Here is a 13651-nt window from a genome sequence, read left to right on the forward strand (position 1 = left end):
ACTACCATAACTACCTGAATACGCGAGGAGAAAGGGGTGATGGAAAGGTAAGTATGCTTCGAACGAAAGTTATCCACCATGAAAGGGTATACGAGATTGACAGGGGTTGAGCGAGAGAGAGGGGGGACAAGCACCGTGCACGCATGTAGAGCACCGTACCACAGCTAGATCTACCCCGTAAAGACCAGAGGCAGCAAGACAAAGACTCCGCGTCCTCAAATTCGAAGCGAATGAGATGCAGAAAATTCGGGCCACGACTGCATTCGCAGCAGCACGTTGACTAGCGAACTCCTTTTGCGGCGTATTTTTCCCTCTTTCTCATCTCGGAACAGGGCTTGATGCACTTCATGTGGAGTAATATACAAGTATCACCAAATCCATATGCCTGTACATCAAAAGAACATATTGCATGATGCTTGGGTAAAGTATGTACTCATGCTCTACGCAGTGACTATTGTTATGTCTAAAGGTCTGCCGGTGATGGCTGTACAGGACGAGAGCGCTTCGTCTCCGGGGGTCCAGCCGAGATTGGGTTTTCGTCGGCTTTACGCTTCGACCGTCCATCCGTAGGACTCGGTAGCATGGGCACCTCCGACGCTACGGTAGATCCAGCCTCCGATGGCCTATCAATGTCGCAGAATTTGACGAGCTTTTCGCCTGTTGCGGAGTAGTATTGGCTGATCCTGAGAAAGGTCGACTGCATCTCCGAGTAGATATTGCCTTTGAACAAGGACAGTGGGAATCGGGCGTGAGATGCGAAGTTTGGCTTGAGCCTGTCCCTTTTGCTGTACAGGACTTCGTTTTCGATAGTTGCCATTGCCGAGCGGATGAGCTCAATGAGCTTAGCGATGGAGGAGGGAACGGGCGACGCCGGCCCGTGAGTGGTCATGAGCATGACGACCAACTTCGCAGCAACAGCTCCTTTCACGAAAAGGGCTCTGCGCGACTCTGTTCCACGGATTTTCGACACCAAGACCTCTCCAGCGTACTCGGTCAGAGGGTCTAGCAACGCAGCGATCTCCTGCCGTGGTCGGCCCTGCACGATGCTAGGAGACGCGCGCAAGATGACGAAATCTATGGCCATCCACACCAGCGATTCAAGATCGTGGTATGGATTGTAGGAGAAGAATTTGTGGGCGAGGTATTGCTTCAGGGCCGTGGCATCGCAGTGAAGGTGGCGGCGGGCCTGAACCTCGACGGCCATGTATTGTGCGGTTCCCTATGATCAGGGATATTCAGAAGGCGCGTGCTGCAAACATGTCGAATGACTTACAGTGATGGGGTCGTGCCGAGAGACAGTCAAATACTCCTTCGCATACTCCAGATCGGCAATCTTGATGACAAAGCGCTTCGAGACGGCCGTCGCCTGGCGCGCGAGGAAATAGAGCAGAAAATTCCCCGGACTGATGTCTCGGTGAAGATACCCAGCGCGGCGCAGATAAGAGAGGACTGTAGGCAGACGATCAGCGAGTCGTATAGCGCTGCAGATGGTGCACTCACTCTTGACGCATATGCTGAGCGCATAGAAGTACTCGGCCGGATCGTCCACGTGGTACATATCCTCGCATAGCTCGTCGTATATGGATTCAATGCGAACTTTGCCGTGCAGCTCGAGCTCCTCATCCTCATCCTCGTCCTCATCCTCGGATCCGGAGGGGCCGCCCTCGCCCGCCTCGGAACGCAGAGAGTTGTTCGTGATGCGGGCTTTGGACGACTGCTTCCCCGCAGGGTTGCGCCTATCAGCGAACCAGTACCGTTCGGAATCCGCGGGGGGAGGCGGGGCCTCAGCGACGATTTCGTCCGTCAGGAACCGCATGAAGTGCTGCTCGATGTCGTGGAGATCCTCGCCGGGCTCGAGACTTGCAGCGATCTTCTTGAGGATATCCTGCTGGATGACCTTCTCCTGCTTCGTGTGCGCGAAGACCCAGAAATCGCGCTTGACGCGCTCCCGAGCACCTTGGACTACCTTGCCGTCCTCCCCGACGGGTTTGATGGCGTAGACGCGCATCGCGCGGGAGTAAAGCTCGCCTGCGCTCCGTTCGTCGAGGATTCTTGTCGTCTGCCAGACGAGGTACTGGTCGTCCGGGTCATCGGAGTCGATTCTCCTGACCGTGAACCGATACTGCAGCTGGCCCTTGTCGTCGATGACACGCGTCGTCCTAGGATCGAAGCCGAGCTGCTTTTTGGTAGAGTACGTCGAGAAGAGGATGAAGTGGATGAGCTCTCGAGGCGCCTAGAGGATCTCCGTGAGCACCGCGATGTCCAGGCGAGCGTGAGTATGACAACGCACCGTATGCATGTCGAAGCGCTTCGACATGCCAGTATGCCCGCGCGAGTGGCACCACAGCCGCACGCTCGCCTTCTCTATGGTGACAGAGTAATGCCAGGCTCTCGTTACGTCGTTGAACATGATGTGGCCGGTCGCGCCTATCGTCTGTGCGTCGTTCTGCGGGAGACGGGGCATGTGAGTACAAAAAGGTCAGAAGCGGGTGGATGGGCTCGTACGCACGTTCGCGATCGCCTCGGCATTCTGCTCCAACTTCCACTCGTATGTGACGGCCACGTCGGCCGTGAAGACGACCGCCTGCTGGCCAAGGTCGGCGTCGTCCCCGGCGGTCGCGGCGTCCGCGTTGTACCTGAGCGGCGCCTTCTTTGCGCTTCCCGGGAGCGCATACTGCGTATTCGTCGGGTACGACGATTCGCAGAGCTGGCTGATCGCATCGACGCGCGCCGACCCGCCCTTGACCTCCGAGTAGGTCTCGTTGTTGGGCCGACAGGAGAACTTGAGCGTGCGCTTGTCGCGCGAGAAGCGGTCTGGCAAAACCTCCTCGGCGGCGTTGAGCACGGATTCCCAGATCTTCTCCATGCCGGCGAAGTGCGAGTTCTCGTTCGTACCATCCCGGCGCTTGCGCGGCACTGCCGTCCACTGGCCCTCTGTGCCGACGCTGAGGTGCTTGGCCTTCACCAGGTGATCGACGATGCTGTCCATGTCTGCGCCGTCGACGATCGTCCACTCCTTGGCGTATGCCTTGAACCACGAAGACAGCGGCGACGCGCGCGTGTGGTTCTGTGCCGACCTCATGTGTCTGTCGCGGTTCTGAGCGAGATTCTTCTTGTTCGATTTGGACGTGCGAGCTGATGCCGCCTTGTACGGTGTGTCGATGTGCTTCTTCTTGGCCATTGTCAGCAACGATGCCACGCGGCGGGGTTGAGTGGCGAGGACGAGCGGTGGTAGTGGATGTGGATGAAGTGCAAGAGGGGGAGAACAATGGAAACTCACATCTTATAGCTGCGGCTGCCACGCTCTCCTCACGTGAGTGCTCGTTTGCGACCGCGCGTTTGTTCTCGGTGGCAGAGATGATGGCCAGAGTCAGGCCAAGGTCACGGTTTCGAACAATCAAACACGTGCACTTTCGGCACTCCCCGCGTGCTTCCATCAACGCCATCAGATCCCATATGGGGTTGCTAACATTTGAGGAGGCCAGCCGCCACCATTATCGGCTGCGCACTGCGTGCTCAAGAATGTCCTTTTGGGCAAGTGTTAGCGCTTCTCTATGCATATCACACCCTATTAGGACGTATTAGTCTCGATAATTATCAGAGAATTCACTAACGAGAAGGTCAGTGAAAAGTCAAGTAAATTCGTTGATTAAATGAAGAGGCAGAACGATGAAATGCAGGAAGGACTCAGAGTCTGCACTGGACGGCAAGCCGACTCGGATGACCCTCGCGTAGCGTGAGTCTGCGCCAACGGACGCGCAAGGACCTCGCCCGCACTCCCCAACAATGTGTGCTCCAACATACCTCAAAGCTCCTCCCTGCGCTGCCTGCCATTCGCCGAACCCCCCGCCAAGGCTGCACCCTTGTCGGTACTCTACGCACTTGCATCGCAAGGAAATTCATCAGTCATCGTAAGTTCTGAATTTGCTGCTTCATCAAGTGGAGCTCCATTCTTTAAGTGCAGAACTTGATAATTCTCTCTACTAATACGTCCTATTACATGACAATTTTACTCAAAGGTGTTCGTGTTTTGCCCTGCAAAAGGCCGCGGATGCGTGACCAGCGAAGTGCATGTTTGGTTCGTGCTGCACAATAATCACGCTCCCAGAAATCACAGCAAGTAATCCAGTTCATGTATCATATAATACTGCGTATGTCTGTCTAAGACTCAACAGCGTGCAGCGTAATATGTTCTATGGTTGATCGAACTCCGTGATAAGTTTGTAGTCTGCAGCCCTTGCTGGGGCAGACGGACTATCGAACAGACGCCGCTTCCTACGTACGGTAAACACCTATCTCCATAGGAGAGATTGCACACGTACTTTTCGCCTGCAGCAGCTGATGGGAACGAGCCAAACAAATCAGGATGCTTGGGTAACGGTGATTCTCTATCGCATAAGTTAGCACCAATAGTAGAGGGGACGATGTGACATACGTGAAGTACGGGTGCTGCAGCGCGTCCTCAGCCGTTATGCGCATCTCCGGGTCGTAGGTTAACAGCGCCATTAGTAGGTCGAGGCCACTCGTCGATAAGTAGGGAAACTTCTGCCGGAACTGGTGAGGTTGAGGCGAGGGGAGTGCGATCGTCTTGGCCAATGGCAGAGAGAAATATCCTGGCCAGGTATTCGTGGTAGGCGGGCCCAGGAGCTTGAAAATCATGGAGAGCATCTCGAGCTCGTTCTTGGCTTGGAACAGCGGCTCTTTGAGGAGGAGTTCGGCGAAGATGCAGCCGACGGACCACATGTCAACGGCGGTTGAGTAGGTAGTGGCTCCCATCAGGATTTCTGGCGCCCTGTCAAGGTTAGAAAATGCGTCTGCGGAGGAAAAACACGCCACGAACCTATACCACAAGGTTACGACGAGCTGTGTCAGTCCGCCAACGCCGACGGGGTCGCCGTATCGTCGTGCAAGGCCGAAGTCGGCGACCTTGATCGTCCCCCGGTTGTTCATGAGCAAGTTGCTTGTCTTCAGGTCGCGGTGAAGTATCCAATTGTCATGGCAATGTGCAACAGCCGAAAGCAACTGCAGCATCAGTGTCTTGATCTCACTTTGCAGGAACGGCTGCGGCATGAGGGTGAGCAGCGACTTGAGGTCGTGCTCGATGAAGTCCATCACGACGAAGACTCTTGCAACGCGCCGGGTGAATGAAACGCTGAAGGCAGGCGCACCGGGGGCGGGCGACGTACTGGGTCAGGGTGTCGCCGACGACGACCTCGCGCACGCGCACGACGTTCTCGTGCCGGCACGCCATGAGCGAGGCGACCTCGCGCAGGGCGGTGATGGGGAAACCGTGCTTTTCCTCCTCGAGCTTGAGCTTCTTGAGCGCGACGATGTCCCCCGTCTGCTTGTCGCGGGCGCGGAAGACGACGCCGTAGGAGCCTTCCTCGATCTGATTTAGGCGCTCGTAGCAGTAGACGGAGCGCGAGGGCACGATCGGCGGGTGGTGGGTGCGAGGGGGAACGTAGTAGCTGTGTGCAGGGCGTGGGGGAGCAGATTTGGGTGCGGGGGACGGCTCTAAGCTACGTTGTTCGGACTGTGCCTTCAAGACACGGCGCTTGGTCTGTGGTTCTGGAGTTGCGGGCTTTTCGTCTTCGGGATCGTCTACGTCCCACTTGGATCGTTTCCTGGAGGATGATGGATCTGTGTTCATGCTGCACATTGTCAGTTACATAGCACAAAGACAGTGAATGGACACACACACCTGGACGAATATAAGCCCTCTGAATTGTTCAATCAAGCAGCTGTGCGGTCAGAGGCAAGGTGGCGGCGTGACGGGCGTCACGGTATCAACCAGCTTGTCTCCGACCCTCATCTCATATTGCAATGGCCGACTCCGCTGCTGGTGCTGCCGACAAGAGCGTTCAGGTCAAGCTCGTTCTCCTTGGTGAGTATTCGTGACCACACAACCCGGCCGTGCTGACCCTTTCCCCAGGCGAAGCTGCCGTCGGAAAATCATCAGTCGTCCTCCGCTTCGTGCGTCCCCACGCTTTCCGCCCGACCCCCAGATCGCTTGACGTCGCTGCAGGTCTCCGACGAGTTCCAGCCGAACAAGGAGCCTACCATCGGCGCTGCCTTCCTCACTCAGAAATGCCGACTTGAGGATCGTGTCCTGCGCTATGAAATCTGGGATACGGCCGGCCAGGAACGCTTCCACTCCCTTGCCGTGCGCCTCGCTTGTCTCTGTAATTTGTGCAGCCATTGACGCTCCCTTAGCCCATGTACTACCGCAATGCCCAGGCCGCCGTCGTTGTCTACGATATCACAAAGGCTGCGAGCTTAGAGAAGGCCAAGTCCTGGGTGAAGGAGCTCCAACGGCAGGCGAACCCGAACATCGTTATCGCCCTTGCGGGCAACAAAGTCGATCTCGTCCAGTCTGCCGGCTCCTCATCTGGCGGCGGCAACTCGTCGGAGTCGGAGGACGAGGCCGACGACGCAACCGCAACGCCTGGCGAGGCTGCGGCACCGGACGGCTCGCCCGAGAGCCTGCGCCAGGTGCCCAGGGAGGAGGCGCAGGCGTACGCAACGGAGGCGGGCTTGCTGTTTTTCGAGACGAGTGCCAAGACGGGCGAGAACGTCAACACGGTCTTCACGGAAATCGGTGCGTCATGCTATCCCTATCATGTCGCAGCGGGATTTGCTGACCCGCCACATAGCCAAGAAGATACCCATCGAGCACATACTCGCATCCACCCGTGGCGGCGCAGGGCGTCCTGGCGCTTCCTCGCGGCCAGGCGGGCGCCCGGAAGGCGATGTCAACCTCTCAGAGGCCGCAAAGCCCAAGGAGGCCTGCAACTGCTAGACTTGCTCACATACACGCCCCTGCGACGGATCCTACCCTTTTCTCGGATTACATGCTCACTCTCGATCCTCTTCTTCCCCTTCCCCCTTCTTCGATAGCACCTACTCTCCGCTGTAATCTTTACATTTCTAGTTTATTGATATGACGTGGATCTGTACACGGGTGGTTGGTGCCTATGCTAGAGTCTCAGCCCATGTAGGGCGGCGGCCGGGTGACATGCTCCTCCTGCTCGCGGTGGCTCTCCGGGCCCAGATAAGGTGGCGGATCGTGCACGTGAGGCTGCTGCTGCGGTGGCGGTGGCGGGCTCGCAGGTGGGCCGTGCACTGCTTCCACCTCTGCGTACGCTACAGGCGGCGGCGACGATGAGGCTGGCGAGCCCCGCGTCGTGGCATCTGGCGAGCGGAAATCCGAGTCGATAGACGGCGGCGGATCTGAGGGGTCGTCCATCGCAGGTGGCGGCGGTGGGGGCTCTCCGCCGCGCGTATTCTCTTCGTGCTGGTCGAGGACGTGCCCAAGTGCTTCAATGGCGCGCTCGGGCTCGCGAATGTCGGCAATCTGGGTCAAGTCTGCGTCGCGAGTGGCCATCTCCAGCGTCGGAGGCGGCGTGGTCGGTCGCTGCATGTCCTCGGAATGTCCGTCGAACTGCTCCGTGGGCATGAAGCCGTACTCAACACCTTCGCCGGGGAAAGCATCCGGATAATGCGGGTCGAGGGTGCTTTCATCAGTCGGAGGCATGATAATTTCATTCTCCGACTCCAGGAAGGTGGGCAAGCGATTGCCAGAAGACGTCGACGCCTCCGAGATGGAGAACGGCGGCGGGGCCTCGCGCTCCTCGAAGGGTGGCGGCGCGCCGATAGGTATGGCGCTCGGCCCCGCTTCCCCCTCCGAATAATGCGGCACCGTGCTATCTTCTTCCGCGCGCACCGTATGCGTCGGTGGCCGATCGTGCTTCTTGTGGTACGCCGTGTCCACGTCCTGCGAGACCTCCGGCAGCGGCGCAGGCGGGGGCAAGATGAGCACGGGAATGGACACCGTGCTGATGCGCTCCCTGCGGTGGTCCGGGTCCGCGACGTCGACGAAGGAGATGTGGGTGTTGATCTTGAAGGTGATGCTGTGCAGGAGGGTGTGTTGCGTGATGGGTGGGCAGTCTGCGTCGCTGTGCTGCTGTTCAGCGGGAGGTAGGGAGACGGGGAAGTCGGAGGGAGAGCCCTGGAAGGACTGTTGGTGGAGAACGAAGCGCAGCTGTACTTTTCGCGAGGAGTGGAAGCGGCAGGAGGCGCCTGACCGTGCGAGGGTTGTGCGATGTGAGGAACCCATGAATAGCGGCGAGACCGGATTATGGGACGTCGAGGTCGATGGTTCATGCACGACGAGGGAAGATGCCTCTGCATCTTTGGAGACGCCGAGATCATCGAAGCCCATCATGTCCTCGTTGCCCTCGTCCTCTGGATCGTCTTCTTCGCGTTTGACCTTGATCACCCGCACAAGCTCAGCGCGTACATTGCGTAGTCGCAGACCGCGGTCCATGACGAGTTCCCTAGATGGTGGAGGTACAGTCACGTACACAGGGATGGGCTCGCCGGCGAAGAAGGTCGTGCGGGGAACCTGCACCTCCACACGCGTAGGCTCTTGTAAGCAGTGCGTCTCGGGCGCAATGGCGACAGAGTGGGAGTGCGAGGTGTAGCGGCGAGTGTGCACGAGGAGGGACTGAATGACAGGCGGCCTGCTCGCGTCAGTCGGGTGCAGGGTGACAGATAGTCGATGGGATAGGGAGGAGCGAGGTGTCATGATGGACTGAGCTGTGTCGTCCGTGAGGGGGAGTGCGAAGGGGATGGAAGACGGTAGAGCATCGATCTTGGGGGTGCGCTCGAACACAACGATCTCCTGCCTCGACAGCTCGATCTCGCGAGCGTACGCCGCCTCAGCGCTGCGCAGCGTTATCGTCCTTGTGGTCCATGTAAGCGCCCATGCTCGGCCCGAGGTCGATGAACGTACACCTTGTCCCAAGCACCTGGCTGCGCGCCCTTAATCTGCAGTTCGCCCTCGACGGCGGCCTTCTCATTGTCCGCGCCGAGGAAGCCTTTCTGGAAGTTTATGGCGCCCGCTGGAGGGATGATCAGGATTTGTGGTTCGCTCTCAATCGGCGGCGGCGGGCTCGTGGGCCGTCCGGCGCCGTAGACGTCGTCCGCTGCATCTGGATCCTGTCTTGAATATATGGGAGGGAGATCGGACATGGGCTGGTAAGATGGAGGCGAGAGCCAAGCTGTAATTAGTAGTCGAGATCGCCGAGAGCCTGATGCATCATCACTGCGCCACCGTCATACCTTGACCTTTTCCATCTCCGTCCCGACAACATTCAGACTCCTTTGCACCTTCGCTCGTGGATGGTACCCTGATTTTTCTTCGTTACCGAAAGATATGTATAGACATGACGGAAGGCCTCGTATACACTCCACCAACAACAGGATGGAGGCCCGATTATTCAGCCCTCAAACGCGAGACGCGCTACTGGACTCCATGAGCGCGCGATACTTCGGCGCAATATCTTATACAGCGATCCAATAGGCCGATTCGAAACGCTACAACTGCGCGTGAGGGCAGTGTTCAGGGTATAATGGTACGCCTGTCAGCATGGGCCACGACTTGTTCGCCCACTCCAGGTCTGCCTGCCATGTTGAAGTCGCATAACTCGCTAAGCCATCGATGTTGCCTGAAATAATGTCCTTCGATCCCCTGTACGGCCTGTGTGTATGTGAACGACGGCCGCAAAGGCGCCGTCAAAGAACAATGGAGCCATCTACACGCGACGCTCACGTGACAACAATGCGGCTATTTTGATCGCTGGTCTCGACGGGTCGCGTCTCGCCTTGTCTCTTGCCACCATGTCGCCTGCCAGCAACAAAATCAACTCCAAGAAAACGATTCAATACTCGCTAGATGGGCTCTTTGGGCGCTTCGCAAGCGGGTGGAAACGGCTGTCGGCCAAGGATGTGAAGGCGGTCACGAAGGCGCTGCGTGAACGCGGTTTACTGCAATCCTCCGCTAATACGGGTGGCACGAATCCGGAGCAGTATTTGAAAAATCTCGTGGCTGCATTGCCACAGGTTGCGCAGTCTGTGCTTCCCGAAAGATTTCCGCAACAAGTGCTCAGTACATCCTTCGCATTCGTGCCCGTCGCTACGGGTCAGGATGACGACTCGCAAGATGGAGCTGTGGTTCGGGCATTTCATGTCAAATACGGCGAAGGAACAAGCGGCAATGCCAGCAGAAGCTGCGATGTAGCCAAGACCGAGTCGGCCATTGACAAGGAGATTGCCCGCGTCCGCCTCTCCGACGTTGGTATCACGCACATTTGGGGCATAGATAAGGACGAGGTGAGAAGCTGTTAGCCGTAGACGACGTACATGCATACTAATGTGCTCTCAGGCTCACCGTCTCGGTGTCGCGGTCGCCGAACGCATCCTTCAAGGTGACATTCGGCGCAAGTTCCATTTCACCGTCTCCAACACTGCCAAGAACCTCGATCGTGTCACAGTCTCCTGTCACTCACGCATTTTCATCTCTACCGCGAAACCGTTCAATATGTATAAGGTGCGCGTCGCGGCAGCATCATGAGGTCCTGCATTGATCTCGTCTATATTCAGGATGCAAAGGAGCTCGTGCAACTCATGCTGTTTGCGACCTTCGCTATCCCTGAGCAACTTGGTTGCGATTCATCTTTGGACGCGCTCTCGAATACTTCGACGCAAGCGCACCTGCCTATTTCTGAACTAGCGGAAGTCATCTCGAAGGGACCCCTCCATCCAGGCTGTTTGCGCGCTGTTGAAGCCGGTGGACCCCTCGAAGGTCTCACAAAATTTGCTCGACCCGATGGCGCCGATTACGTTCTTCGCGACTACACTCTGTGTGACGCAAACCTCAACGTTCCAGATCTCAAATCGCGGCAAGACCTCATCGTTGACACTCTCATGGAAGTCGCAGGGATCTATGGAGACGATAAACTTTCGTCTTGTGATATGATTGAACAGCTCTCGGGCTCATGGCAGCACGGCTATCACTACAACAGAGGCCCGACGAACATAATCAATCCTCGTATGAACCTTGTGAAGATCCGCGCGCCGTCTGGCGAGAATCTGCCCCACGTCGACGACCCAACAGTGTATTTCCAGGCCCTGAGCCTGTGCGCCTCAGGTGCGTGTTGATTTGCGTCCAGTTCATCTATATACTCACTCTTGTCTGCAGCCGCTAACCATCTGCGCAGCGCAGGCCTTGTCCATCACGGTTTTTATCCGGAGAACATCATGGTGCATTACCGGCAACCGACTGCTCCTGCGTCGACTGAGGACGCAAACACTGCCTCACAAGTCACTGTCGAAATTGCCAGCATGGAGTTCAGCAAACCGTACAAGGCAGCGACAGACTGGCTACTATCCCTGCTACAAAAGGACGATGGGCCCAATCGCTACGGTCCTACAAGCTTCACACCTGTCGAAGTAAGCCAGATGAGGCATCTCTTTGGCGAGGCAGATGATTACAGACAGAAATCGCTGTCCTCTGGCTTCTTCGCGTACAACTTCTTGCACGATCTCGAACCTCTCTTATGGATCGCGCTCAAGTTCTTCCATCGACATACCCCGCTTCGCCCTCCCGAAGGCATGGAGCGTTGGCCCGTCTACAAGGACGCACTCATGGACGTAGCCACTTGGGCGCACAAGCTATTCCCCTGCTCGGGGTTCTTGACTATCCACAGTGACCTCGATTTTCGGCCTCGCGTCAATCTATTGAAGTATCGCGAAAACCGGGATTCTGTGAATCGAGCACTGGCGCAGGTGTACGGGGAAAACTCCCCGGTACTCAGAATCGCAGATCTCTTCCAAGACCTCGCGGAAGCCTACGGGAAGATCGAGGAGGCCCCGAACCACATTTTACTTTGCGGCAGGGAACGCCTGCAGCTGCCCAAGAGCACGCGCTTCGACCCGTCGTTGTTCGAGCAGCACGTTGGGGTCTACGACCGCGTGCGGGATGTGCTCAAGGAGGTCAGTGCGCACTTCGCGAGCGGGAACGATTCGTTGGTCAAGTGGGCAAATATGAATTGGGACACGGGGGCGCCGCTGCAGTGCGAGCCGCCTCCGAAAGCGGATTCCGAATTCGAATCCGACCCTGAATTTGGGTCATCCGCAACGGCAGCGCTTGGGCAAAGAGCGCAAGAGGCCGCACCAATGCCTAGCACCGGTACCGGAGACATGACTGCTCAGACCGATACCACGGACGATGCGGCGTTGGAGGAAGAGACACTGGTAGCGGAGACGCCCACGACGGAGGATGCAGTCAAACTAGGGAAGCGGAAGGCAGAGGAGGAGCCTGAGGCGGACCAGCCCCGCGAAGCTAAGCGACAGGCGTTTGTTGCGTCGGAACCTCGATGACCATTAGATTCCTCGGACCCTGTTGACGGACTTGTGTCAATAAGCATGGACTATTCTGATGATGTAGACTATCTCTTCTAGCTGATCATAAATGTGCCCAGGGCTGTTAGAATTCAGAACCATAGAGGACCTTGTCTCAAAGGATCCGGTGGCGCACTCTGAAAAGCGGCCTTATGCATGTAACGCTGTAACTCGAAGGTGCGCAGCCGGCCTTTCACCTTGAATCTGACCGTCACGTCGTTATGAATGGCCTGCGTACCTTCAACGGCGCTAGGCCAACGGGCGAGCCTGAGCGTCCTCTCACAATCCTACAAGTCTGCCAGCCGGAGGTCTACCTCCTTGATGTCAAGGACCCCGCACTAGTTTTCTATGCCTTGAGCGAGTGCACCAAGAGTAAGCTTATCATCCGTTAGATATGTCCCCTTCGGCACTAAGGCGTCTTCAGTCCTCAATTACTTACGCCGCGATGGCTATGTACTCCAGGCTGTCGGCAGGGATAGCATCATGCTCCGCGCGAAAACCGTCAACGAACCTTCTGACCTTGGGGATTTTGCTTCAAGATATACAGTGGAGATCGCGATAGACGGTTGTAACCGATACGTCCCCAGCGCGCATGAAACAGCCCAGCATTTACGCACGCAAGGCCACCCATATTTCATGCCGCTCGAAGTAGCAACCTGCCGGCATCAGTTCGTCAAGAACAAGTCTGACGCCACCTTCACCTCAAGATTCTTCGCGCGCAACCCCTTCCACGACCTGGAGTCCATTCTCTGGATCGCGTTGCACACCCTCCTTCCCTTCACGCCCCTCAGGCCTGTCGGCGCAAAGGACTGGGACAGCTACCGCAGCCTACTGGGGAATGTGCGCGCAAGGATGCAAAGGCTCTTTCCTCAGGTCAGGCGGCACCACAACAGCATAGACTTTGACTGTCGCGAGGTCTTCCTGAAGCGGGGCAAGTACAGGGACGGCCTCAAGACACTGCTGGGACAGGTGTATGGTGAATCGTCTCCGGTGCTGAAGCTCATCGATCTCTTCGACGACCTTGTTTGGGCGTATAGAAAGGTCGAGGGCGCAGCGAATTTCGCCCACAGCTGTGAAGACCGAGGCTCGGAGCTACCTGCGAACACGCGCATCGACCCCGCCCTCTTCGAAGAGCACGCTGGCATATACGGTCGCATACACGAGGCTCTCAAGGCAGTTTGCGCATATCTGACGAATGCCCAAGTCCAACTGATCAGAGTGGACGACGTGGATCAGGATACGGGCGCGCCTTTGGTGTTCCAGCAGTGTGCAAAACGGTAGAGTACTTCAGTTCTGGGAGATCTATGAGGTCATAACGCCCCAAATTGCCCTTGGACGTTCAGCTCGTCTAGGTAGGGCACGGGGAACGAGCGCATGCTGGCTACAGGCCTCCTATGCGCATTGGAGA

General features: G+C 57.2%; 6 protein-coding genes across 6 annotated transcripts; 3 read left to right on the plus strand and 3 right to left on the minus strand.

Moving 5' to 3' along the window:
• Positions 1–463: 463 nt before the first annotated feature.
• Positions 464–3181, minus strand: SCHCODRAFT_02696320 (uncharacterized protein; the record flags this gene model as incomplete). The annotated part of the gene is made up of 5 exons (XM_050346894.1): positions 464–1219; positions 1274–1449; positions 1501–2233; positions 2291–2446; positions 2510–3181. 5 exons carry the CDS (start codon positions 3179–3181, stop codon positions 464–466), a joined length of 2493 nt encoding a protein of 830 aa, XP_050202089.1.
• Positions 3182–4090: 909 nt separating this feature from the next.
• SCHCODRAFT_02609906 (Pkinase-domain-containing protein) lies at positions 4091–5653 on the minus strand (the record flags this gene model as incomplete). The annotated part of the gene is made up of 5 exons (XM_003037507.2): positions 4091–4275; positions 4323–4388; positions 4436–4792; positions 4841–5125; positions 5187–5653. The coding sequence occupies 5 exons, from the start codon at positions 5648–5650 to the stop codon at positions 4194–4196; spliced, it is 1254 nt and encodes a 417-aa protein (XP_003037553.2). The 3' UTR covers positions 4091–4193.
• Positions 5654–5701: 48 nt separating this feature from the next.
• On the plus strand, positions 5702–6892 carry SCHCODRAFT_02146277 (GTP-binding protein ypt5). Its single transcript, XM_003038849.2, has 5 exons — positions 5702–5884; positions 5933–5973; positions 6026–6163; positions 6214–6598; positions 6654–6892. Exons 1-5 carry the CDS (start codon positions 5824–5826, stop codon positions 6797–6799), a joined length of 771 nt encoding a protein of 256 aa, XP_003038895.1. The 5' UTR covers positions 5702–5823; the 3' UTR covers positions 6800–6892.
• A 99-nt stretch (positions 6893–6991) lies between these two features.
• On the minus strand, positions 6992–8943 carry SCHCODRAFT_01057482 (uncharacterized protein; the record flags this gene model as incomplete). The annotated part of the gene is made up of 3 exons (XM_050340955.1): positions 6992–7099; positions 7157–8744; positions 8795–8943. Coding segments are annotated over 3 exons (1845 nt in total), but the record flags the coding sequence as incomplete, so codon positions are not given.
• Positions 8944–9681: 738 nt separating this feature from the next.
• SCHCODRAFT_02675277 (uncharacterized protein) lies at positions 9682–12222 on the plus strand (the record flags this gene model as incomplete). Its single annotated transcript, XM_003038848.2, has 4 exons — positions 9682–10173; positions 10226–10390; positions 10444–10990; positions 11042–12222. The coding sequence occupies 4 exons, from the start codon at positions 9682–9684 to the stop codon at positions 12220–12222; spliced, it is 2385 nt and encodes a 794-aa protein (XP_003038894.1).
• Positions 12223–12464: 242 nt separating this feature from the next.
• Positions 12465–13524, plus strand: SCHCODRAFT_02564718 (uncharacterized protein; the record flags this gene model as incomplete). The annotated part of the gene is made up of 2 exons (XM_003038847.2): positions 12465–12615; positions 12668–13524. 2 exons carry the CDS (start codon positions 12465–12467, stop codon positions 13522–13524), a joined length of 1008 nt encoding a protein of 335 aa, XP_003038893.1.
• Between the last annotated feature and the right edge of the window lie 127 nt (positions 13525–13651).

The sequence above is a fragment of the Schizophyllum commune genome, assembly GCF_000143185.2.
Source record: "Schizophyllum commune H4-8 unplaced genomic scaffold SCHCOscaffold_2, whole genome shotgun sequence".
Classification (NCBI taxonomy): domain Eukaryota; kingdom Fungi; phylum Basidiomycota; class Agaricomycetes; order Agaricales; family Schizophyllaceae; genus Schizophyllum; species Schizophyllum commune.